The sequence below is a fragment of the Myxine glutinosa genome, chromosome 6, assembly GCF_964187855.1.
Source record: "Myxine glutinosa chromosome 6, kmMyxGlut1.1, whole genome shotgun sequence".
NCBI classification, from domain to species: Eukaryota; Metazoa; Chordata; class Myxini; order Myxiniformes; family Myxinidae; genus Myxine; species Myxine glutinosa.
Window position 1 is genome coordinate 13,379,081 of NC_136266.1, and position 27,993 is coordinate 13,407,073.

A 27,993-nucleotide genomic window follows, 5' to 3' on the forward strand; every position below is an offset into this window, starting at 1 on the left:
TGCTCTTACTACTACTATCACTATTACTACTACTACTACTACTACTACTGCTACTACTGCTACTACCACTACTACTATTCTACCACTACTACTATTCTACCACTACTACTATTCTACCACTACTACTATTACTACTTCTACTACTACTATTACTGCTATTACTACTACTATTACTACTACTATCACTATTACTACTACTATTACTACTGCTACTATTATTATTATTACTACTACTACTACTACTACTATTTCTACTACTACTACTACTATTACTACTACTACTACTACTACTACTACTACTATTATTATTATTACTACTACTACTACTACTACTACTATTTCTACTACTACTACTACTATTACTACTACTACTACTACTACTATTACTACTACTATCACTATTACTACTACTACTACTACTACTACTACTACTACTGCTACTACTGCTACTACCACTACTACTATTCTACCACTACTACTACTACTACTACTACTACTATTACTACTTCTACTACTACTATTACTGCTATTACTACTACTATTACTACTACTATCACTATTACTACTACTATTACTACTGCTACTATTACTGCTGCTACCACTACTACTATTCTACCACTACTACTACTACTACTATTACTACCTCTACCACTACTATTACTGCTATTACTACTACTATCACTATTACTACTACTATTACTACTGCTACTATTACTGCTGCTACCACTACTACTATCTACCACTACTACTACTACTACTACTACTACTATTACTACTTCTACTACTACTATTACTGCTATTACTACTACTATTACTACTACTATCACTATTACTACTACTATTACTACTGCTACTATTACTGCTACTAAACCCTACATTTGATAACTCTGTGGCATGCTCTTACTTTTCTCGAGTTAAGACTAAGTCTACACAATTGGTTAAGGTAGGTATAATACCCGTGTATTGAATCAAACACTCCATTTGGAGTCGGAATGGTTTGAAGACCAGATAGGAAGAATGGATCTTACAAATGGCGTCTCATGTGGTTTGATGAGATTCTCATGAGATTTCAATTATAACTCATGACACATTATAGATATTTAGAATGGAAATGAAAGTATTTGGTCAAAATCTTTCAATAATTGGTTGATTAGGCCTTGATTTCGACTGAAAGTGATGTGAACAGAAATTTTAATTTGTTCAGCGTGCCGGAGACAACTCGCCTACTTTTTGCGAAAGTCATTGTGGGATTTTAAACGTCCATGAATTCATGCTATCAGATGGAACACCCAGCTTAACGTCCATCCCAGGGACGGCACACTTTGTAACGTAACACTCAGCCAGGGAAGCACCAGTTTGGCAGTTTATGGTGAGTCGGGAATCAAACTGACTAGATAACTCGAAGGTAGTACCTCTTCAAAGCTAACTATCTCTGCACCATCCTGTCGGCCTAATTGTGTCACAATAGCAGACTGAAATATTGATCTAATGCTCATGGTAGGGTTTACATGCAGGATAAGGACATCAATAAACATCAATGTACTTTTACATCAATGTATGTATACAGTGCCTATAGAAAGTCCACACCCCCTTTCAAATTTTTCACCTTTTGTTGCCTTGTAGCCTCGAATTAAATTCCATTAAATCAGACTTTTTACACCTTTAGTTACACATCGTAACTCACAACTTCGAAGACAAAAACAAATTCTACAAATTTCACAAAATTCATTAAAAATACATAACTATAATATATTGGTTGGATTAGTGTCCACCCCGTCATAATAGCAATTGTAAATTATCTCAGGTGTAACCAATCACCTTCAAAATCACACACCAAGTTAATTTGCCTCCACCTGTGTTAAATTGTAGTGATTCTGATTATTTCATAATAAAATCAGCTGTTCCTGCAGGTTTCCTCTGCTGGGTAGTGCATTTCACAGCAAAGACTCAACCATGAGCACCAAGGAGCTTTCAAAAGACCTCCGGAATAACGTTGTGGAAAGGCACAGATCAGGGGATGGGTATAAAAATGTTTCAAAGGCCTGGAATATCCCTTGGAGCACAGTCAAGACAATCATTAAGAAGTGGAAGCTGTATGATCCCACCAAGACCCTGCCGAGATCAGGCCGTCCCTCCAAATTGGATGACCAAGTGAGGAGGAGACTGATCAGAGAGGCCACCAAGAGGCCAATGGCAACTTTGAAAGAGCTAGAGGCCTTTATGGCAAAGACTGGTCATTGTTTGCATGTGACAACAATATCCAAAGCACTCCTCAGGTCTGGCCTGTGTGGTGCGGTGGCAAGAAGGAAGCCATTACTCAAAAAAAGCCCACCTTAAGTGCTGTTTGAGGTATGCAAAAAACGCCTCCGGAAATTCTGAAGCCATGTGGAAAAAGGTTTTGTTGTCTGACGAAACCAAGATGGAACTTTTTGGCCCAAAAGCAAAACGTTACATTTGGTGCAAACCCAACACAGCACATCACCCAAAGAACACCATCCCTACTGTGAAGCAGGGTGGTGGCAGCATCATGTTATGGGGATGTTTCTCATCGGGAGGGACTGGGGCACTTGTCAGGATAGAAGGGAATATGGATGTAGCAATATACAGAAAAATCCTAGAGGAAATCCTGCTGCCCTCTGTAAGAAAGCTGAAATTGGGACGGAAGTTTACCTTTCACCATGACAACAACCCGAAGCACACAGCCGAAGCTACACTGGAGTGGCAAAGGAACAAAAGATAAATGACCTTGAGTGGCCCAGTCAGAGTCCCGACCTAAATCCAATCTAATATCTGTGGCATGACTTGACGATTGCTGTCCATCAACACTCCCCACACAACTCGACTGAGCTTGAACAGTTTAGTTCAGAAGAATGGGCAAATATTGCCCAATCAGGGTGTGCAGAGTTGGTGAGAGTTGGAGCCCTATCTCAACCAACTCACAGCTGTAATTGCTGTCAAAGTTGCTTCCACCAAGTATTAACGCAGGGGGTTGGACACTTATCCAACCAAGATAATCTAGTTTTGTGTTTTTTATTAATTTTCTGAAATTTGTGGAATTTGTTTTTCACTTGGAAGTTGTAGGTTATGATCTGTAAATAAAGGTGGAAAACGTCAGATTTAATGTAATATAATTCCAGGTTATAAGGTAACAAAAGGTGAAAAATTGAAAGGGGGTGTCGACTTTCTATAGGCCCTGTAAGTAAAATAGGACATCAGCAGTCAATGGACAATTTCACATGTATTGTATTGGATCTGAACTTGGGTTTGGAGCTAATGAGCCATTGCTTCCGATGGGAATGTTAGCACAGCTTAGAATCTGTGTGTTTTGTGGCATCTACTGTCCATATTAATTTGTGATATTGGTTTATTTCACAATGACAATTCAACACAATGTTTGTGCGATTTGCACCTTGGATTCCGACACCATGAGCCGTGTGCGCAGATCTGAACAACAAATCGGCTCTGGACTATTGCAACAGTGTATTTTGACAATTATTTTGGGAATTTGCTGCAATGACCTTGGAAAGGTTTTCCTCGTAACTTGTTATCAAGATGGTGACATGATCACTTGGGGTGGAACGACAAATATACAAATGAATCTTAACAATAGTACAAGACATGCTATATACAGTCACGTGAAAAAGTAAGTACACCCCATGTAAAGTTTTGACTTTTTCAACATACAGACTTGGCATTTAATATGGAATATTTTTTTTGTGCAGGTGAACTTACTTTTCAAGATGTCTTAGAACCAAAAGTTCATTGGAATTATGTTGAAATTATTCTAGATTTTGTTAATGTGACCTTTAAAAGAAACAAAAACCACATTTGACATTTCGAAACAAATAAATTGATCCTTGAAAGTGATGTAAACTGATATCGAACTCAATTCATGGACAGTACTGTGTTAAACTTCTGTACGTTTTCCAGAAGTATCTCTTTATTTTGCACATCAGCCAAATTTTTTTTAACAAAAACAAAAGTTAAATTAGGACTGGGATTACGGACAGTAAAATTACAGTTCAGTACTTCGTGTAACCCCCACGAGCATTCAGGAGAGCACGTACACGTTGAGGCATGCTGTTCACGAGATTTGCCAAGGTTTGGACAGGAATCGCTTGCCATGCAGTGACAATAGCCTGCTGCAATTCATGCACAGAGGTCGGCTGCTGGTCCAAGTGATCGATTTGATGCGTTAATTCTGCCCACAAGTTCTCTATCGGATTCATATCCGGGGGCATGGCAGGCCACTCCATGTGCTCTACACCACGGTCAGCAAGAAAGTGTTGGATCATGCGAGCACGATGAGGGCATGCATTGTCATCATGGAAGACAAAGTTTCCTCGAAAGGCTGCACGAGCAAATGAAAGCAATGTTTCTTCCAGAATGGCCCCTGTGCTTGAACTGGTTCAGGTTTCCATTCAGAACAACCAGGTCAGTTTTGCCCCCTGCATGAAAAGCAGCCCAAACGGTCACCCCACCACCTCCAGCTTGGACTCTTGGCACTATACAATCTTTGTTGTAGGCTTCATGCACTTGTCTGCGCACTCGGACGTGGCCATCTTGACGATAGACCAGAAATCTAGACTCGTCACTGAAGATCACGTGATTCCAGTGTCCTGGCTGCCATTGACGGTGCTCTCTGGCCCACTGCAATCGGCGCTGGCGGTGTTGTCTGGTCAGGCGTGGCTTTCTCAGGGGACACCTGGCACGATAGCCTGCTTGAACCAGTCGTTGGTTGACTAGCCTTCTGGATACAGGCACATTTGTCAGTTGCTGCCACTCAGCCCTAAGCTGATTAGCTGACTTGGTACGGCCATTGCGGACTAACCGGTGCAGCTGGCGATCATCCCTCCTTGTGGTTCTGCAGGGATGTCCTGGCCTCGGTATTGGAGTAGGGACACCCCTCTGAGCATTTCGTTTCAGGATCTTTGACACCTGACCTTGAGCGATGCCATACTGCCGAGCAATAGCACGCTGTTTCATGCCGTAATTTCATAAAGCCACCACTCCATGACAAACAGCATTGTCGAGTTGACGGACCATCTCCAGAGGAAGCGGCAATAACTTTTGAAGACGTGCAGCAGTTGTTTTCCACTAATACAGAACGCAACAACCCTTGTATACCCGACTGTGAAGCCAATCATCAAATGCACCTGTCCGTACATTTTGCCACGCCACCTGTGATATAATCCTGTTGTTGACTTCTTGCTGTGACAGACGATCAGTGACATGGTTCTTTTAACAAATAAATCACCAAAGTGTAAAAGAAACTCACTAGATTGATATACTGAGTTAAGAAAGTAAACGCAAGTCAAGGAAAAAAAAATATTCCATATTAAATGCCAAGTCTGTATTTCAACATACAGCTATTTGATCTTCATTTCAACAATATTGAGAGATAAAGATGATATAATATAACAAATATCATGAAACATTTACATTTTGTAGTCCATTGTATAATTTAAATAAACGTAAATGCAAATTTCGCATGTGGAAAAAGTAAGTACACCCTTGGCTCCAATAGGTGGTATTGCCCCCTTTGGCAGAAACAACCTCAAGTAGGCGTTTCTTATAACTGTGTACCAGTCTCTGACATCGACTGGGAGAAATTTTTGCCCACTCCTCCATGCAGAATTCTTTCAGCTGTGCGATGTTTGAGGGGTTTCTTGCATGCACAGCTCGTTTCAAATCCCCCCACAACATCTCGATGGGATTTAGATCCGGGCTTTGACTTGGCCATTCCAGAACCCTCCATTTCTTTCTTTTGAGCCATTCCTTGGTGGATTTACTGGTATGTTTAGGGTCATTGTCATGTTGCAAGGTCCACCTTCGGTTGAGCTTCAACTTTCCGACAGATGGCCTCACATTATCCTCAAGCACCCTCTGGTACAATGAAGAATACATAGTGGATTATATGATGGTGAGCTGCCCAGGCCCTGATGCAGCAAAGCTGCCCCAAACCATAATATTTCCACCACCATGCTTTACAGTTGGTATCAGGTTCTTGTGGTCAAATGCTGTCTTTGGTTTTCGCCAAACATGTCTTCTGGTACTGTGGCCAAATAGCTCTACCTTTGACTCAACTGTCCAGAGCACATTGTTCCAGAAGTGCTGGTCTTTGCCTAGGTGTTCATTGGCAAACTTTAGTCTTGCCCTGATGTTCTTTCTGGACAGCAAAGGTTTCCTCCTGGCACACCTCCCATGTAGATCAAATTTGTGCAGCCTCTTTCTAATGGTAGACTCGTGCACTTTGACATCAACAGTGGCAAGAGCTACCTGTAGGTTCCGTGATGACATTCTGGGGTTCTTAGAGACTTCTTTCAGCATCTTGCGGTCTGCTCTCGGGATGAACTTGCTGGGGCGGCCTGGCCTGAACAAGTTGGCAGTTGTTTGGAATCTTCTCCACTTGTAGATGATCTTCCGGACAGTCGAAAGATTGATTTCAAATTGTTTGGAGATCTTTTTAAATCCCTTCCCAGACTCGTAGGCATCTATAACCTTCTTTCTGAATGCCTCAGACAGCTCTTTTGGTCTAGGCATGGTGATGCCGCACACTTCAACAACAAAGAGCAAACCAAACTAAATGTCTGAGGTTTAAATAAGACAGGTTCCTCCAAGATCCTCTCTAACGATGTTCTAATCATTTGCACCTGAGCTGGTGCACCTGATTCTAATTCTAGGTATTTGAAGTAGTGATAAATGTAGGGGTGTACTTACTTTTTCCACATGCGAAATTTGCATTTGTTTATTTAAATTATACAATGGACTACAAAATGTAAATGTTTCATGATATTTGTTATATTATATCACCTTTATCTATCAATATTGTTGAAATGAAGATCAAATAGCTGTATGTTGAAATATGTTGAAAAAGTCAACTTCACATGGGGTGTACTTACTTTTCACGTGACTGTACATGCATAGAAAAAGATATACAAACCATGTGGGTTTCTTGTGGGTTCCATCTGACATGTCAGGTGGAAGATATATATATATATATATATTTTTTTTTACTCCTGATCATATGATGCCGTTTTTTTCAATTTAAATTTCTTCACACCACATCTCATCCCAGAGAATGTTTGAATTTAAGAAGAATGTGATGAGATTGAGACTTTCTAAACGTGCCTTGTGATGATTTTTACCTCCACCACCAAAGGTGTATGGAGGGTATGTTTTCACTCACCCCTGTCTATCTGTCTGTTTGTGAACAAGATATCTCAAAAAGCTGTTGACAGATTGAAACGAAATTTGGCAGGAAGGTAGTGTATGTGACAAGGACGAAATGTTTAGATTTTGGTGAAGATTTGGATTCGGATCCGGCTACTATAATTTTTAAAGTGATTCTTCACCATTGGGAGATCGGGCCAAAAACATTATATAGCAGGATATCTCAAAAGGTTGTGGACGGATTTGGACGGAACATGGTGGAGAAGTTGGGTGTGTGACAAGGACGATTCGGTTCTATTTTGTTAAAGATTTGAATATGGATTCGGATACGAGAATTATTTAATTTCCAAGTGAATCTTCACCATTGGGGGATTGGGCGAAAAGCGATAAATAACATGATATTTAATAAAGTTATGGACAAGTTTTGACTAAACTAGGTGGATGAGTTGGTTTGGTGGCAAGAACAAGCCGATTAGATTTTGGTTCAGGTCCGAATCCAGGTCTGGCCTATCAGTGGGATACAAAACAAACTGTTCAGCTTAGTGGAGGTATGCTCTCTACCGAGTGCCATTCTAGTTACCCTCGCAGGAGGAGAGGGTATTGCATTTGGGTCTGTTTGTCTGTCTGTTTGTCCGCACAATAAATATGATTTTCTCTGTAACCGTTGATCCGATTGACAGGAAATTTTCACCATTGGTGCAACTCCACCTGTATAATTTAAAAAAAAGATAATTATGACGTCATAGGTCACGTGGCATGGGCGCCAACTTGGAAAAACCGAAAAACTTTGCCCCTCTATATCTCTGAAAACGCCACATAGAAAAAATGGAGACATGGCTCATTGTAAAGAACTCCACGGGGAATAAAATATGCTAATGATGTCATCGGTGCCTCCATTATGACGTCATAATTCGACAAGTTCAAAACTTCATCCGATGAAGATGAAATTTCTTGAGCATCATCTCGGGATAAATTGGTGGAGGAAAAAATAATCATGACGTCATCGGTCACGTGGTTCGGCCGCCATATTTGTTTTTAACACTAATGCCTTAAAAACCACTGAAAACATCCCGCCAAGGGTTTGCAATCTCTGCTCTTTCTTGTTTTTAATGTTGTGAATGGGTTGCTGATTTTAAGTGCAAACGTTTTCTCGGAATATTTTGCAATGTCTTCACAGAGGAGATGCAAAGAGTGTCTCCACTCTAAATTTAAAAAGTGACATATTTGGCTTGACCTGCAGTTGTCCCGGGTCCAGATGGGATCCACATCGCGCTCCCACGGCAGCAGGCTGGAGCAGAAGGCGTCGGCCCTGCTCGATTCGGCTGTGGGTGTCGGAGATATGGTTCTGCTGGAACCATTGACGGAGGAAACCTTCATCCATAACCTGCGACAACGATTTGAGCACGACAACGTTTACGTGAGCAACACCAATTCCAGTTCCACCATGTCTTATTTTATAGTATCAGGTGTAATTACGTATCAAAAACAGGACTGTTGTATCAAAAATATGTTTGTCTGGGATTACAACTCCCCTTCCTCCTCAAGGACCTCCCTCTGCTTCTTCCCCCCTTCAAATACCCCCTCCGTTCCTATTCCTCAGCACTCTTGGCACATGAGCACAACCTCCTACCTATACCTGCAGTTCCCAAATCACATACCCAACTGGACATAACAGAGAGTTTTACATAATTTTTCTGAAAATCTCTCCATTCAAAATGCACAATTCACTGTTTGTTATATTGAGTGTAAAATCACTCATTAAAACATGATTATCTGCTAAAGTGGTGCTCATTTTAATGAAATTCATTGCGATCAAGCTTCCTTGTAGCAGGACTGTGCTGTGGCCAAAACATAACAGATCCTGATCCGATAATCCTGTCGACAACTTATCCTTAATGGACCTCACGGGGTCACTGGGGCAGTAACGGCCCTAAATGAAGAAAAGGTAGTGAACCCCACACCTATTCCAAAATGTTCACAGGCAGGTTCGCCAACATGACAAAACATGTGATGTCGGTGTAATTCAGCCCCCCTCTCCCATGTCACTGCATGACAATGACATTTTATAGTGATCATGACATTGCCAAGACTCGAACACACAACGAGTAAGATAGAAAAACACCTACTGAGCCATATTAACAGTGTTGGTTTGACCATGGCCACACAGATACCCTCGACAGGATCTTTGAGGAGTAATTGTTGGAAGTCTGATAGATCATTGGTCGCATCGTTGGTCTGATAGATCGTTGTGGAATCAAATGCAAATTCGGAAATTGTCCTATCTCTGATATATCGGGAGCAGTTACAGATGTATTTTTGGCGAATTATATTTATGAATACTCATCTTATGATGAAACGATGTTGCACTCAACAAATTTTTCCTTTGATTACAAGAGAGGGTGCCTAATACTTCCTGGTGCCTGGCAGGATGGCCCACATGTGTGCGCACTCCTCGAAGCCACCTGGCCTGGGTTTGAATCTCGGTCCAGCTATAAACTGTCATCCTGGTGTTTCACAGGCAAGGTGATTCATCGATGCGTGTGCCGTCCCTCGGATGGACATTAAACCGAGCGTCCGATCTACCGAATTTCGTTGATAGACGTTAAAGATCCCATGTTGTCCTTCGTGAAGAGTAGGCGAGCTATCGCCGGCACCCATTGCCAAATTACGAATTCCTGCCCAAACCACCCAGTGTAGCCCTGACCAAGAAACTGTTTCGGTGGCACCGACGCTCTGTAACAGAGTATGGTACATCAGCATCAGAAGAACCTCTTTACCTGTACCTTTCAGGTTATTTGCCGTCCATTGGAAAGCGCAGTACAAAGCACGATCGCTGTAACCAGACCCCCACATCTTAAAAGTAAAGAAGTTAAAAGGTTAAACAAGCATCGTTCGTGTCGGACAACTTCAAAACAACTTCCACATCATATTTGCTCTAATTATATATTGATGGCTTTATTTTTGGTTTGTTGATATTTATTTTATTTTCGAGATGGGGACTTTGGCAAGAAGGCACAAATATAATTTCCTTATCGCTCTGCAAAGCATTCACTCGATGTCATCATGCAAATACCTCTTTCATTACAACCGTTGTGTGTCTGTGATAACAAGTAGTTGTTATTGTTTCGCTTCGACTGGGTTTGTTTAACTCCTTCAGACTCGCTCACATGCCGACGAGACTTGCTAGCTCAAATTACAGCACATTGTCAACCCTCGACTCTGATTCTGCAACTGGACCTGACGGCATCAGCCCACGGGTCCTAAAATCCTGCTCTTCCGCTCTATCTCACCCTCTCTCTGTTCTCTTCACCCTCTCTTTTGCTCAAGCTCATCTGCCATCAGCTTGGAAATCAGCCAACATCACCGCTTTGCACAAAAAGGTGCAAAAACATATCCTTGCAACTACAGACCAATCAGCCTTCTCCCAATAACAGCAAGGTCATGGAATCCATCATTGCTTCAGATATCAAATCTTTCCTCTTCTCCAATGGCTTGATCTCGGATCATCAATTTGGAGATTCAGACCAGGTCATTCTACTCTGGCCATGTTGCTTCTGCTGTCTCAACAATGGATGGAGGTCCTCAATGTCAAACAAGAAATAAGAGCTGTCTCCCTTGACATATCACGTGCCTTCAATACGGTCTGGCACCACGCTCTGCTCACCAAACTCTCCTCCTATGGTATCCAGGGAAATCTCCACGCATGGCTTGCGGACTTCCTCTCTCGTCGTAGTCAACGTGTGGCCCTGAATGGGTTTGTCTCACCTCCCTTTCCTGTTCAGGCTGGAGTTCCCCCAGGCAGTGTTCTGGGCCCTGTGCTTTTTCTGGTCTTCATCAATGATCTCTCCGACTCTCTGGAAAATCCTCTCTACCTCTTTGCTGACGACTCCACTCTCTGCTGCTCCATTCCTCAACCCTCAGATTGGCAGTCTGCAGCCTCCTCACTCTCTGCAGACCTGGACAAAATCAGACTGGTCAAAGAAGTGGAACATGTCTTTCAATCCTGACAAATCTCACACTCTTACTATGTCTCTCCGAAAAGACCTCCTGAACAACCGTCCCATCTACTTTCTGAACAATCCTCTCCAAGAAGTTCTGTCGCTCAAGCTTTTGGGTCTCACTATCTGCCATGATCTTTCTTGGGAAAACCACATTTCCAATCTGGCCTCCAAAGCCAGTCACCGACTGGGCATCCTCCGTCGTGCGAAGTCCTTTCTTGGCACACCTGAGCTCCTCACTACATACAAGGCTTTCATCCGCAGCTCAATGGAATACTGTTCTCCCCTCTGGGCTGGTGCTCCTGCCTCACACCTAGCTCGGCGTCATGCTGTTGAAACCAAAGCTTTCAGAATCATTGGAATCTCCCGCGATGAAGCTAACTCCGAGGGCCTTTCACTTACTCACCGCAGGCAGGTTGGTGGTCTTTCTGTCTTCTACCAACTCCTCTCCGGCCTTGCTCCCCCAGCTCTCTCTGGGCTCTGTCCCTCAATTATTCCTACAGGTCGCACAAGATCTGCCTGCAACCCTCTTATGGTTAAACTGCCAAAATCAAGACTCTCTGCTCACCTTCACTCCTTCATTCCTCTTTTCTCCCACCTCTGGAACAAACTCCCTCACTCTCTTCAATCCCACTCCTCCCTCCAGGTCTTTAAAACAGCTGTTCACCACCATCTCTCATCTTCGCCCATCCAAAACTTTGATCTTTTCTACCCCCGCTAATTTCACCCCAGATACACTTTTTTGAAATACCAACTTCTTTCCTGGAAGTCCAAGCAGTGTCCTTATATTCTATACTTCCCCCAACCCCCCGCCCCCTTCCCACACCTCCTACCCCCAAGCCCTCTCCCTCCCACAGATCTCCCGATGTCCCTGGTCCCTGCTCTCAGATGTTGTGTTTGTGCTTCCCCTTCTCTCCCCAGCTTGTCTACCGCTACCCTTATTATATGTTTTGTGTGTCTGTTTGATTTTTTGTGTGATAAATGTTCGCTCTTTCACGAGCCTCGATCCTGCATACAAAAAAACAACAAAAAAAGTTACGAGCAACGTTCCAAAAGTTCCACGGATGAGATACTCACAATTGTCCAAGACACACCATGGTTAAAAAAAAAAAAAAAATACACGACTGTACAAGTTTCAGCCTGGTGTTGGCTTAGCGGTCAGGGTGCCGGCTTGGGATCTTAGGATCCTGGGTTGTGGTGTTGGCTTAGCGGTCAGGGTGCCGGCTTGGGATCTTAGGATCCTGGGTTGTGGTGTTGGCTTAGCGGTTAGGGTGCCGGCTTGGGATCTTAGGATCCTGGGTTGTGGTGTTGGCTTAGCGGTCAGGGTGCCGGCTTGGGATCTTAGGATCCTGGGTTGTGGTGTTGGCTTAGCGGTCAGGGTGCCGGCTTGGGATCCTAGGATCCTGGGTTCTGGTGTTGGCTTCACGGTTAGGGTGCCGGCTTGGGATCTTAGGATCCTGGGTTGTGGTGTTGGCTTAGCGGTCAGGGTGCCGGCTTGGGATCCTAGGATCCTGGGTTCTGGTGTTTGCTTAGCGGTTAGGGTGCCGGCTTGGGATCTTAGGATCCTGGGTTGTGGTGTTGGCTTAGCGGTCAGGGTGCCGGCTTGGGATCTTAGGATCCTGGGTTGTGGTGTTGGCTTAGCGGTCAGGGTGCCGGCTTGGGATCTTAGGATCCTGGGTTGTGGTGTTGGCTTAGCGGTCAGGGTGCCGGCTTGGGATCCTAGGATCCTGGGTTCTGGTGTTGGCTTCACGGTTAGGATGCCGGCTTGGGATCTTAGGATCCTGGGTTGTGGTGTTGGCTTAGCGGTCAGGGTGCCGGCTTGGGATCCTAGGATCCTGGGTTCTGGTGTTTGCTTAGCGGTTAGGGTGCCGGCTTGGGATCTTAGGATCCTGGGTTGTGGTGTTGGCTTAGCGGTCAGGGTGCCGGCTTGGGATCTTAGGATCCTGGGTTGTGGTGTTGGCTTAGCGGTCAGGGTGCCGGCTTGGGATCCTAGGATCCTGGGTTCTGGTGTTGGCTTAGCGGTCAGGGTGCCGGCTTGGGATCTTAGGATCCTGGGTTGTGGTGTTGGCTTAGCGGTCAGGGTGCCGGCTTGGGATCCTAGGATCCTGGGTTCTGCTGTTGGCTTAGCGGTTAGGGTGCCGGCTTGGGATCCTAGGATCCTGGGTTCTGGTGTTGGCTTAGCGGTTAGGGTGCCGGCTTGGGATCCTAGGATCCTGGGTTCTGGTGTTGGCTTAGCGGTTAGGGTGCCAGCTTGGGATCCGAGGATCCTGGGTTCTGGTGTTGGCTTAGCGGTTAGGGTGCCAGCTTGGGATCCTGGGTTCTGGTGTTGGCTTAGCGGTTAGGGGTGCCGGCTTGGGATCTTCGGATCCTGGGTTCTGGTGTTGGCTTAGCGGTTAGGGTGCCAGCTTGGGATCCTGGGTTCTGGTGTTGGCTTAGCGGTTAGGGTGCCGGCTTGGGGTCCTAGGATCCTGGGTTCTGGTGTTGGCTTCGCGTTTCGGGTGCCGGCATGGGATCTTCGGATCCTGGGTTCTGGTGTTGGCTTAGCGGTTAGGGTGCCAGCTTGGGATCCTGGGTTCTGGTGTTGGCTTAGCGGTTAGGGTGCCGGCTTGGGGTCCTAGGATCCTGGGTTCTGGTGTTGGCTTAGCGGTTAGGGTGCCGGCTTGGGGTCCTAGGATCCTGGGTTCTGGTGTTGGCTTAGCGGTTTGGGTGCGGCTTGGGATCCTATGATCCTGGGTTCTGGTGTTGGCTTAGCGGTTAGGGTGCTGGCTTGCGATCCGAGGATCCTGGGTTCTGGTGTTGGTTTAGCGGTTAGGGTCCCGGCTTGGGATCCGAGGATCCTGGGTTCTGGCGTTGGCTTCGCGGTTAGGGTGCCAGCTTGGGATCCTGGGTTCTGGTGTTGGCTTTGCGGTTCAGGTGCCGGCTTGGGGTCCGAGGATCCTCGGTTCTGGTGTTGGTTCAGCGGTTAGGGTGCCGGCTTGGGATCCGAGGATCCTGGGTTCTGGTGTTGGCTTAGCGGTTAAGGTGCCGGCCTGGGATCCTAGGATCCTGGGTTCTGGTGTTGGCTTAGCGGTTAGGGTGCCGGCTTGGGATCCTAGGATCCTGGGTTCTGGTGTTAGCTTAGCGGTTAGGGTGCCGGCTTGGGATCATAGGATCCTTGGTTCTGGTGTTGGCTTGGCGGTTAGGGTGCCGGCTTCGGATCCTAGGATCCTGGGTTCTGGTGTTGGCTTAGCGGTCAGGGTGCCGGCTTGGGATCCTAGGATCCTGGGTTCTGGTGTTGGCTTCGCGGTTAGGGTGCAGGCTTGGAGTCCTGGGATCCTGGGTTCAAATCCCGGTCGATCGCCGAATTAATGCCAAGGTGGTTGACTCAGCCTGTCATCCTTTCGAGGTCGGCAAGTTGAGCACCAGTTCATTGGTAATTCCCTGCGTGTCGCAAAAGGCGACCAACATGATTGGCGGCAGGAAGGGCATCCGGCCATAAAACATTGCTTCAAAAAGGGGACCACTGTGCACAAAAAAGGCCAACGCCTGCTCTGTGGGGAAAAATGGCCTCTCAATGTGGTTCTACTGTACAAGTTTGTATAATGATAAAAATGGAGGCCAGTGCTCTTTCGAGAGTGTCGGCCCATTCATGATGTCGAGAAATGTTTGAAAGGCAAGAACCAATCGTGGACAGATCGGAACTCAATCGCAGGATACTCAATTGCTTTTGTAATACCTTGAATACTTTTGGTATTTGGAATTTGTTCAGGGTGCCGACGATAATTCACCTACTCTTCCTGAGAGACATCCAGGAGGACACGCATATTGATGCCTCACCCTGAATACGTAACACAAGGATGACAGTTTGTAGTTTGTTCGGGAGTCAAACCCAGGGTAGGCAGCTCAAAGGTGAGTGTGCATACCTCTAGTTGATCCTGCCAGACCATTTGTGGGAGCTTCATGTATTAATTAATCTGATGCAAGGAAACATGGCAGCAGAATGCAATTTGTCAATGGTCTGTCCAAACTGGGGTCGAAAGTTTCGGTTTGTGAAGCTTGGGTCGATTCCATGCCACATTTTACATGCAATGACAGCTTTTTCCCCATCAAATCCAAGCTTTTACAAATTCTGCAAATGTGATATCTCGTTTTGAATATCGTTTTTGTTTCTTTCCCGTTTCTTCAAAGAGGCCCGAATGGCTGCTTGGGCGATTCCCAAAAAGAAACCGAGTTTCCCGCAGGGAAGCAAAGAAGGAGCAGACCTGACTGCTCCGTTAGATCTTTGTCTTGTTTAAGAGTGGTGAGACACATGATCTGACTTCCATCCTCTGGGCAACATGTGTGAAAGTCATTTGAGAAATCACTGGGGAGGTTTAACTGCTGGAACCCATTGCTTCCGGACCAATGGAGCAAAGAAACAGAGAAGTTCCAAACGAATCTGCAGCTCGGGATTCTAAATTGTCTGAAGTTTTTCCGAATTGTAAAGTAAAGTTTTTGAATAACTGTGGATGTTAAAGCACATTTTGAAGGAAGTATCAAAAGTTACGCAAACGTTTCTGGTGAGTCCAAGGATTGTGCGTAGGCCAATTGTTTGTGTGAAGAGGAAAGTTAAAAACGAGAAAACTGAAGTTTAATAACAACGTGAGTGTGTTTGTTGAGAATTGTGAGTGTGCGTTGTTATGGGATTTTTGAATATGGGAATTTTGAATATTCAAATATGGGATTTGAATTGTGAGTGTGCGTTGTTATGGGATTTTTGAATATGGGAATTTTGAATATTCAAATATGGGATTTGAATTGTGAGTGTGCGTTGTTATGGGATTTTTGAATATGGGAATTTTGAATATTCAAATATGGGATTTGAATTGTGAGTGTGCGTTGTTATGGGATTTTTGAATATGGGAATTTTTAATATTCAAATATGGGATTTGAATTGTGAGTGTGCGTTATGGGATTTTTGAATATGGGAATTTTGAATATTCAAATATGGGATTTGAATTGTGAGTGTGCGTTGTTGTGGGATTTTTGAATATGGGAATTTTGAATATTCAAATATGGGATTTGAATTGTGAGTGTGCGTTGTTATGGGATTTTTGAATATGGGAATTTTGAATATTCAAATATGGGATTTGAATTGTGAGTGTGCGTTGTTATGGGATTTTTGAATATGGGAATTTTTAATATTCAAATATGGGATTTGAATTGTGAGTGTGCGTTATGGGATTTTTGAATATGGGAATTTTGAATATTCAAATATGGGATTTGAATTGTGAGTGTGCGTTGTTATGGGATTTTTGAATATGGGAATTTTGAATATTCAAATATGGGATTTGAATTGTGAGTGTGCGTTGTTATGGGATTTTTGAATATGGGAATTTTGAATATTCAAATATGGGATTTGAATTGTGAGTGTGCGTTGTTATGGGATTTTTGAATATGGGAATTTTGAATATTCAAATATGGGATTTGAATTGTGAGTGTGCGTTGTTATGGGATTTTTGAATATGGGAATTTTGAATATTCAAATATGGGATTTGAATTGTGAGTGTGCGTTGTTATGGGATTTTTGAATATGGGAATTTTGAATATTCAAATATGGGATTTGAATTGTGAGTGTGCGTTGTTATGGGATTTTTGAATATGGGAATTTTGAATATTCAAATATGGGATTTGAATTGTGAGTGTGCGTTGTTATGGGATTTTTGAATATGGGAATTTTGAATATTCAAATATGGGATTTGAATTGTGAGTGTGCGTTGTTATGGGATTTTTGAATATGGGAATTTTGAATATTCAAATATGGGATTTGAATTGTGAGTGTGCGTTGTTATGGGATTTTTGAATATGGGAATTTTGAATATTCAAATATGGGATTTGAATTGTGAGTGTGCGTTGTTATGGGATTTGCTCATCCGAGGTTGAGGCCCTGTTCCGTCCAAATATGGCCTGTGTGCTATAATGTCATGTACATTTGGCATTCAAAACAATGGGACAATAGTCCAAGAAATGCGTAAAAATTTTATGATGCTTATGTAAAATTTATAATACAGTTAATGATGATTTTTTTACTGCCAATGTTTTTTTTATATTTCTGTGTGCATCGTCGAGGCTGGTGGAAGAGCCGGTACACTCAGTGGATCTTGACATGACAGGACAAAGGGAACAGTAGAGAGAGGTGGGGGGAGGAGGGAGGACAGCAACAGCAGGGTTAAAGGCCAAGATAGAGTGAGACTTGGACAAACAATGGGTGTGGGGAGCAATGGGGGCAGGAAAGGACAACATGGATACAGAAGGAAGCTCACAGGAGGGAAAAGCTGGAAGTTTGGAAGGAGAAGGGCTTGAGGTGGGGTGTGGGGGTTAATGAGGGAAGAAAATATCATGGTTTTGGATTTGGCCTGATCTGAGATGGAGGTGAACAGCTGACTGAAGACCTGGAGGGAAGGATGTGGTTGAAGAGAATGAGGAAGTTGATTCCACAGGTGGGAAAAAATAGGAATGGATGAGTGTAGGTGAGCAGTGATCCCGAATTTAGGTCGTTTCACCAGATGGGGATTGATGGTTGATCGTGTGTGCCCTATTGAAGACAAAGGGACTACCGACATGTCTGCGATGGGGAAAATGATAGGCCCATGGACTCGGCCTCTGTGCGGGAGATTCCAATGATCATGAAGGCCTTGGTTTCCACGGCGGCAAGCTGAGCAACGGTTGGAATCCCGATCCAGCAATAAACTGTCATTCTGGTATTTTGCATGCAGGGCGAGGCATCAATGTGTGCACCATCCATCTGAAAACCCGTCTGCCAGCACCAGCCGTTGTTGGGTGTTAAAAAATCCCACTGTGTCTGTCATGAGGAGTAGGCGAGTTATCACTGGCATCCTGAACTAAAAGCAAATTCCTGCCCAAATCACCTCCAGACAAATGTCAGGCCTGCACAGTCAGTTTGTAGAAGATTTGGGACAAAAGTGTTTCCCGGCCGACTCGTAACATCAAAATAATTGGGCCCGACAAAGCAGCAGCAGCAGCAGCAGCAGCAGTAGTAGAAGTAGCAGTAGTAGTAGTAATTAATGTCTGGTGTTGGCTTAGCGGTTAAGCTGGCTGTCTTGAGATCTTTCCATCCTGAATTTGAGCCCCTGTCAACCGTTGAATGAACACCAGGTGGGTTGATTCAGCCTGTCATCATTCCGACGTCAGTAAAATGAGCACCAAATGACTGGTTATAGAGAGGCACTGCATCAGCGGCATTCACGCCCACAGAAATGATGCAACCAGCAGCCACAGGCTGCACACGAATCATAATAAAAGTCGGAGTTGCAGAAATCTTCCACAAATGTAAAATACTAGTTGCCAACGGATGCTTGTAACCCGAGATTGTTTTGGCACAGAACTGAGATCTCACGGAAGCCGTATGGGAATTAAAACATCGTTCAAAGCTTCCTCATGTGAGCCATTTTATGTGGAACTGTCTGATCATGGATTAGAAGAACCACCTTTAGAGGCCATTTTTCCCCGCAGAGCAGGGGTTGGCCTTTTTTTGGGCACCGTTGTACCCTTTTTGAAGCAATGTTTTATGGCCGGATGCCCTCCCTGCCGCCAACCCTGTTGGTCGCCTCTTGCCACACACAGGGAATTACCAGTGAGCTGGTACTCAATTTGCCGACCTTGGAAGGATGACAGGCTGAGTCAACCCCCCTGGCGTTAATTTGGTGATTGACCGGGATTTGAACCCAGGATCCTAGGATCCCAAGCCGGCACCCTAACCGCTTAGCCAACACCAGAACCCAGGATCCTAGGATCCCAAACCGGCACCCTAACCGCTAAACCAACACCAGAACCCAGGATCCTAGGATCCCAAGCTGGCACCCTAACCGCTAAACCAACACCAGAACCCAGGATCCTAGGATCCCAAGCCGGCACCCTAACCGCTAAACCAACACCAGAACCCAGGATCCTAGGATCCCAAGCCGGCACCTTAACCGCTAAACCAACACCAGAACCCAGGATCCTTGGATCCCAAGCCGGCACCCTAACCGCTAAACCAACACCAGAACCCAGGATCCTAGGATCCCAAGCTGGCACCCTAACCGCTAAACCAACACCAGAACCCAGGATCCTAGGATCCCAAGCCGGCACCCTAACCGCTAAACCAACACCAGAACCCAGGATCCTAGGATCCCAAGCCGGCACCCTAACCGCTAAACCAACACCAGAACCCAGGATCCTAGGATCCCAAGCCGGCACCTTAACCACTAAACCAACACCAGAACCCAGGATCCTAGGATCCCAAGCCGGCACCCTAACCGCTAAACCAACACCAGAACCCAGGATCCTAGGATCCCAAGCCGGCACCCTAACCGCTAAACCAACACCAGAACCCAGGATCCTAGGATCCAAAGCCGGCACCTTAACCGCTAAACCAACACCAGAACCCAGGATCCTTGGATCCCATGTATGATGTTTGGGTGTCTACATACTTTTAGCCATGTTGTGTAAGGGCGAAACCAGGTCGGTAACTGAGTTTTGTATGCACTTGTGATAGTATCTGAACTAAGATCTAAATTACGCACTGTCAGATGACTCTTTGGGAGCTTGGCAGGCAAGGCTTACGTACACGGCGGTGACGTCATAGCTTGCGCTCATTAGGTTGGAGAACTGAAATTATATTCTGATATACAGTCATGTGAAAAAGTAAGTACTGTACTGTACACCCCATGTAAAGTTTTGACTTTTTCAACATATTTCAACATACAGCTATTTGATCTTCATTTCAACAATATTGATAGATAAAGGTGATATAATATAACAAATATGAAACATTTACATTTTGTAGTCTATTGTATAATTTAAATAAACATAAATGCAAATTTCGCATGTGGAAAAAGTAAGTACACCCCATGAAATGTTTTTATCTTTTTAACATATATGGACATATCAACATTTGATCTTCATTCAAACAGTATCTACAGATAAAGGTGATCTAATTGAACAAAAAACAATGAAAAATTGACTTTGCAATAATTTATTCAACAAAAAATTAACAGATGCCATTTCCTTCTGTGGAAAAAGTAAGTACACCCTTGGCTCTAATAGGTGGTATTGCCCCCTTTGGCAGAAACAACCTCAAGTCGGCGTTTCTTATAACTGTCTACCAGTCTGACATCGACTGGGAGAAATTTTTGCCCACTCCTTCATCCAGAATTCTTTCAGCTGTGCGATGTTTGAGGGGTTTCTTGCATGCACAGCTCGTTTCAAATCCCCCCACAACATCTCGATGGGATTTAGATTCGGGCTTTGATTTGGCCATTCCAGATCCCTCCATTTCTTTCTTTTCAGCCATTCCTTGGTGGATTTACTGGTATGTTTCGGGTCATTGTCATGTTGCAAGGTCCACCTTCGGTTGAGCTTCAACTTCCCGACAGATGGCCTCACATTATCCTCAAGCACTCTCTGGTACAATGAAGAATTCATCGTGGATTCTATGATGGTGAGCTGCCCAGGCCCTGATGCAGCAAAGCTGCCCCAAACCAGAATATTTCCACCACCATGCTTTACAGTTGGTATCAGGTTCTTGTGGTCAAAGTTGGTATCTCTTCAACTGTTGGTACAGTTGTTGGTACAGTATCAACTGTTGGTACAGTTGGTATCTCTTCTCCTGCTCCTTCCTTTTGCTTTGATTATTTACCTATTGATTTTTGTCTTTTGCACTTGTTTTTTGTACTCTGTCAAAGCGTCTTTGGGCTTCTTGAAAAGCGCTATATAAAATAAATGTATTATTATTATTATTAAATGCTGTCTTTGGTTTTTGCCAAACATGTCTTCTGGTACTGTGGCCAAATAGCTCTCCCTTTGACTCATCTGTCCAGAGCATATTGATCCAGAAGTGTTGGTCTTTGCCCAGGTGTTCATTGGCAAACTTTAGTCTTACCCTTATGTTCTTTCTGGACAGCAAAGGTTTCCTCCTGGCACACCTCCCATGTAGATCACATTTGTGCAGCCTCTTTCTAATGGTAGACTCGTGCACTTTGACATCAACAGTGGCAAGAGCTACCTGTAGGTCGCGTGATGACATTCTGGGGTCCTTAGAGACTTCTTTCAGCATCTTGCGGTCTGCTCTCGGGCTGAACTTGCTGGGGTGGCCTGGCCTGAACAAGTTGGCAGTTGTTTGGAATCTTCTCCACTTGTAGATGATCTTCCGGACAGTCGAATGATTGATTTCAAATTGTTTGGAGTTCTTTATAAATCCCTTCCCAGACTCATAGGCATCTATAACCTTCTTTCTGAAGGGCTCAGAGAGCTCTTTTGATCTTGGCATGGTGACGCCGCACACTTCAACAACAAAGAGCAAACCAAACTAAATGTCTGAGGTTTAAATAAGTCAGGTTCCTCTAAGATCCTCTCTATCGATGTTCTAATTATTTGCACCTGAGCTAGTGCAACACAACAACAACAACAACAGGCATTTTAAAGGCCATTTCCCCTGCTAGAGCAGGGGTTAGCCTTGCGGTCGCCATGACAATCTTCTCCATTTTGCCCTATTTTCTGCATCTCTCCTTGTTAACCCCCTTGCCCGCATTTCTTCTTCCACCATCTTTAGCCAAGTCTTTCTCGGTCTTCCCCATCCTCTACTTCCTTCTACATTCATTTCCATCACTCTTCTCAACCAGTCACTTTCATCCTTCCTCAACACATGACCAAACCATCTCATCCTGTTCCTCTTCACAGCATCAATCACAGGCTCTATTCCCATCATCTTTCGCAATTCATCATTTGTCTTCCTCTCTCTCAACGATACTCCGTACATCCACCGAACCATTCACATTTCCACCCTTTCCAGCCTTCGTTGCTGCTCTACGTTCATTACCCATGTCTCGCTCCCATAAATCATAACACTTCTCGCACATGCCGCATACACCTTTCCCTTCAGCTTCAACGACACTCACCTCCTCATCAGCACGCCACTCAGTTCCCGAAACTCTTCCATGCACATCTCACTAGAGCAACCATTGCCGAGTCTGATCCACCTTCTCCATTCAGCATGTCTTCTAGATAGCAAAATGTTTTCACACCTTCCAGCTTCATGCCGTCTCCAAGATCCAACTCAACATTTCCTCCATCTGCAGCTCTCTTTGTGCACACCTTACACTTGAATGTAGCTGCCACACTGGTTAATGACCCTCTCAGACCACTACATTTTTGATGAACCCACTCAGCGCACATTGTACATTGAATGGAGTTCACTCCGACACTCTTCCTGCACACAGCACATGCCCACTTCCCATTTCTTTCCACCTCACCACATGCTTTCCCACTTGCCATCACCTTCGTCTTTCCGATATTGACCGTCAGACCTTTTGTCTCCATACATTCCTTCCACTTGTTCATCTTTTCCTTCAGTCTATCCATACTTTCTGCAATCAACACCAGATCATCTGCATACAACAACTCCCACGGTAAACCCTCCTTTACGTTCTGAGCCAGCACCTCCATCACAGCTACAAATAGTAGTGGACTTAGTACCTGTAGTGAAATTATACCGAAGGTGAACCCAGGGAGTGCTCGCTTATCCCACTAAAAGGGGCGTCTATAAGACCCGGGACAACCGGGGCGCACGGACACTCCAGCGGCACTTACTGTGACATAGTCCTGTAGTTTGAATGGTATGTACGCCCCTATATGCTGCGCTTGATTTGTTTTACCTATTGATATCGGACATTGCCCATGTAATACTCTGATTCTAATGTCTGTTGCATGAATGTATTTTTACAGGATGTTACTTCAGATCTAAATGATATTAAACCTACCCAAGGGACAAGTCGTGTCTGTGCTTGATTTTCACGACATTTAATATCATTTAGATCGACGAAATGACTGAACACAAGATGATCATGGTACCGATTCTCGGTGCCGACGCTCAAGCTGAGGGGTCGGGATCGGAGTTCACCCACTGGCTCAAAACGCTGGAGAATTACTTTGCCGCTCACGAAACAGAGCCCACCGCTGCGGTGAAGCTGTACATGTTACAGTCGAAGGTCAATCACAGCGTTTACCGGAGCATTGCTCGATTTGAGACGTACGCTACGGCTCTGGCTGAGCTAAAGCGACTATACGTAAAGACACGGAGCGCCGTGCACGGCCGGCATCAACTCTCCCAGCGGCGACATCAACCATCGGAATCGATCGATCGCTACGCGCAGGAGCTGCGTTACCTATTGGCGGACTGCGTCCAAGAGGTTCGGACCCATGAGCAAGTCCAGGATGACCTTCTCCGAGATTCATTCGTCTCCGGAATTAATTCTGGAGTCTTGAGGCTCCGACCCTTGGAGACCGCGGAGCTGACATTTACGGAGGCACTACGGCTGGCACGCGTCTTTACAGATGCCCGTGAACAATCCACCGCTTATGACCACCCACGAGTCGTGGCGGGGACTTCTCAACTCGCGCGACCGGAGAGGGTTACCGCCGAGGATATGGGGGAGGACCTGACCACCACGGCCGAGACTCTGGGTGCTCCTGAAGCGGACTCCGCTTCCGGCCTAACTGCTGCTGCCGCTGCCCGGCCACGGCCTGACCGGTACGCGAAGTGTTATTTTTTTGGGAATCGGCAGCACCCTCGATCTGAATGCCCGGCTCGGGAGGCCATATGCCATCTGTGCTCCACCAAGGGCCATTTTGCAAAGGTCTGCAGGAAGGCCGCACGGGGCACGCGCACCCGCGCGACCTTGAATGGGCTTATCGCTGAGCCAACGGATCGAGCACTGGACGGGGCGCCTCACTCGGCTTTGATGAGCAGACCTCCTTCTCGCAGGCCTCTGGTTGTACGCACGACCTTGGTGAGATACACCGGGCCGCCGAAACAAATGGCGCGAACGCGACCGGCCGCGGAGCGACCGACCTTGACTGGCGTTCGAACGCCTCCTTCAAACAAGCGACATGCTCCTGCTTTGGAAACTCCTCTTGATGTGCGGCAAACGCAGCACGTGACTCGAGCACCATCTGACGGCGGCTCTTACGAATTACATGCACTCACTCTGGCATATGAAACTGCAGATGGCAGTGATCCTTCTCACGTGACTCGAGCGCCATCTGGCGGCGGCTCTTACTACTTACACACACTCACCCCGGCATATGAAACTGCAGATGAGCCAACTATGCGCTTGTCACGAGGATCCTCCACGGGCTGCCCGAATGACCGGCAAACTGCAGCCGGCGTGGGAACGTCCTCTGACAGTGGGTATTACGATTTAAATGCTCCTGCTGAGGCCCAACCTGCCGACGATGCCCGGAAGATTGCAGCCGGAGTGGGATCCACTCGCGAGGCGCGATCTTCTCGCCCGGCCGGTACAATACCTGCCGGGTCTGCCGGCCTTGCGCAGGCCATCATTCCGCTCAAGGTCACGGGCGTTTTTGCGCAAGCTTTGATTGACACGGGGTCTACGGATAGTTTTATCGATCAACGACTAGTGCATCAACATGGGTGGCCGGTTCTCGGGACAACACGACGGATCTTCATGGCCTCCCAAGGACTTCGGTTGAGCACAAAAGGGGCATGTCGATTGAAACTTGTGATAAAGGGACGCACGTTCCCGGACGTGTATCTCATGGTATTACCTGCTTTATGTGCCGACGTTCTCTTCGGACTTGATTTCCTTAAGCGACATGGACGTTTGGAAATAGACTTCGGTGGGCCGGACACGCTTGCTGTGTGCGCCCTCGCTCAGATGGACGTGGAGCCTCTCTCGCTGTTCCCCAACCTGACCACTGATTGTACCCCTGTAGCCGTAAAATCGCGGCGCTACTCTCGCGCAGACGCGCAATTCATTGCGGAAGAAACGGCCCAGCTCTTAAAGGACGGTATTATAGAACCCAGTAGGTCACCATGGCGGGCCCAAGTCTTAGTGGTGTGAAGTGAGGCCCACCGCCGGCGCATGGTAATCGACTACTCACAGACGATTAATCGTTTTACACAGCTGGATGCCTACCCCTTACCGGGGATGGATGCCCTGGTACGCCAGGTGGCCCTGTATTCCGTTTATAGCACTCTCGATCTGCGTAGTGCGTATCATCAGGTCCCCATCTCTAGGGCTGATCGCGTCTTTACAGCCTTTGAATCGGGCCAGCGGTTGTACCATTTCACTCGACTCCCTTTTGGGGTAACTAACGGGGTCACTTGTTTTCAGAGGGCTATGGATGACCTCGTTGCGAAGGAGAACTTGACCGATGTCTTTGTCTATCTGGACAATCTTACTGTTTGTGGGTATGACCAGGAGCATCACGACGCTAATCTGAAGCGCTTCCTCGAGGTCGCGCGGAAATATCGCCTAACCATGAATGCGGCTAAGTGTCGTTACTCTCTACGCACGGTAGATCTTTTGGGGTACACCGTGACCCATGGCTCTGTTTCTCCGGATAAGGAGCGTCTGCGACCTTTGCTCGATATGGCTCCGCCTAGCGATCGGGCTTCGCTGAAACGTGCTCTCGGGCTGTTCGCCCACTATTCAAAGTGGGTGCAAAATTTCTCCGCGAAGCTCCGCCCCCTCGTGGCCTGCGACACGTTCCCCATGGGCCCGGCCGCCATGGCGGCCTTCGAGGGCCTTAAAGCCGACATTGCTGGCGCCGCTGTCGCGACGATTGACGAGAGTGCCTCTTTCGTCTTGGAAAGTGATGCCTCGGATCATGCGATAGCGGCGACTCTCTCCCAAGGGGGACGCCCTGTGGCTTTCTTTTCGCAGACTCTCACCTCCACTGAGCGGAGGCATTTGTCTGTCGAAAAGGAAGCGTACGCGATCGTCGAATCAATTCGGCGATGGCGGCCGTACCTGCTTGGGCGGTGTTTCCAAATCGTCACGGACCAACAAAGCGTTGCATTTATGTACAACACCTTACATGCTCAGCGCATTAAGAATGAGAAAATCATCCGTTGGCGTATCGAACTCGCCGACTTTTGCTGCACCATCAAATACCGCCCGGGGAAGGATAACCTGGTCGCCGATGCCTTATCGAGGCCAGCCACTTGCGCGGGGGTTGTAACTTTGGAGAGACTGCGCGTTTTGCACGGCACTATGTGTCATCCCGGGGTGGCGCGTTTCACGCATTTTGTGTGCAGTGGTAATCTGCCGTACTCGAATGAGGACATCCGCCGGATCTGCCATGATTGCACTATCTGTGCGGAGCTCAAACCGCGCTTTTACAACCTTCCTATGGGGACGCTGGTTAGGGCTACAAGACCGTGGGAGCGCTTGGCGATGGACTTCAAAGGGGCTGCTGCCGGTGTCGAGTAACTCTCGTTAACTGCTCACTATCGTTGATGAGTATTCACGATTCCCCTTTGCTTATACGTGCGGGGATATGTCGGCCGCCACGGTTATCCGGTGCCTGCAGAATTTGTTTTCTATGTTTGGGCATCCAGCCTACGTGCATACCGATCGGGGTGCGGTGTTCCTGTCTCAGGAGGTGAGGGGCTACTTGCTCCAGAATAATGTCGCTTCGAGCTACACCACCCCGTACCAGCCCCAGGCGAATGGGCAGATCGAACGCTTTAATGGGATTACATGGAGGGCCGTCATGCTAAGCCTCCGGACCCTCGGCCGAGGCCTCGATAAATGGGCGTGGTCGCTACCTGCAGCTCTAAACTCGATCCGGGCTCTCCTATGTACCGCCACCAACCAGACTCCTCACGAAAGACTGTTCCACCACCCTAGAAGCTCGGGTAATATCCAATCTTTACCCAGCTGGCTCGCTGAGCCGGGGCCCGCCTATCTCAAATGAGCGGTTCGCGCTAGCAAGTACGACCCCCTTGTTGATAAGGTGTGGGTCCTCCAGGCTAATCCCGAGCATGCTCGCGTGTTAACGGCGGACGGCCGCGAGTCTACTGTCTCCGTACGCCATCTCGCCCCATGTGGGGACGACGACAGGGATATCGACGAACCCATCTACGAGTCTATGGGCTCTACCGAAGCTTCCTCTATGGAACTACTACTGTCACTTCCGTCGTCACCCACTCCCTTGCCAGAAGGCGCTGGGGCGCCCCCTCCGACACCCACCTCCGGCGGCTATTCCGACGCGGGGGACTCCGGGCTTGGGGACGCCGTACCCGGTAGTTTCCGAACACGAACTGGCAGGGTAGTTCGCCGCCCCGACCGCTACAGGTGGACTGACTGACGTGGATTGACGTGACCCATCCGATTATTGCTGACGCTTGCTTGCCACCTGCCGAGCGGCAGTATAGTTCTAACGGCGGGGAGAATGTAGTGAAATTATACCGAAGGTGAACCCAGGGAGTGCTCGCTTATCCCACTAAAAGGGGCGTCTATAAGACCCGGGACAACCGGGGCGCACGGACACTCCAGCGGCACTTACTGTGACATAGTCCTGTAGTTTGAATGGTATGTACGCCCCTATATGCTGCGCTTGATTTGTTTTACCTATTGATATCGGACATTGCCCATGTAATACTCTGATTCTAATGTCTGTTGCATGAATGTATTTTTACAGGATGTTACTTCAGGTCTAAATGATATTAAACCTACCCAAGGGACAAGTCGTGTCTGTGCTTGATTTTCACGACAGTACCGACCCCTGATGCACTCCCACCTTCACCTCAAACTCACCACTGTTCCCGTCCTACGTCCTTACAGCTGTGCGCGCTCTTTTGTATATTGCCATCACTACTCTGATCAACCATTCCTCCACTCCTACCTTCCTCAATGCCCATGTCAATACTTCGTGTGGAACCCTATCGAATGCTCTCTCCAGATCAACAAACCCAAGAAACAACTTCTTCCTCTTCTCCATGTACTTCTCCTGCAACTGCCTCACAATAAAGAGCACGTCTGTCGTTCCTCTTCCT

The 27,993-nt window shown here is 46.4% G+C and overlaps 1 protein-coding gene across 1 annotated transcript in view; it reads left to right on the plus strand.

Moving 5' to 3' along the window:
• The window catches only part of LOC137429599 (unconventional myosin-Ib), a gene marked incomplete at its 5' end in the record, with an annotated part of 204,686 nt that overhangs the window by 17,142 nt on the left and 159,551 nt on the right, over positions 1-27,993 (plus strand). The window contains 1 exon segment of the mRNA XM_068119635.2: positions 8,414-8,590. Within this exon segment, the coding sequence (XP_067975736.2) occupies positions 8,429-8,590 (162 nt within the window).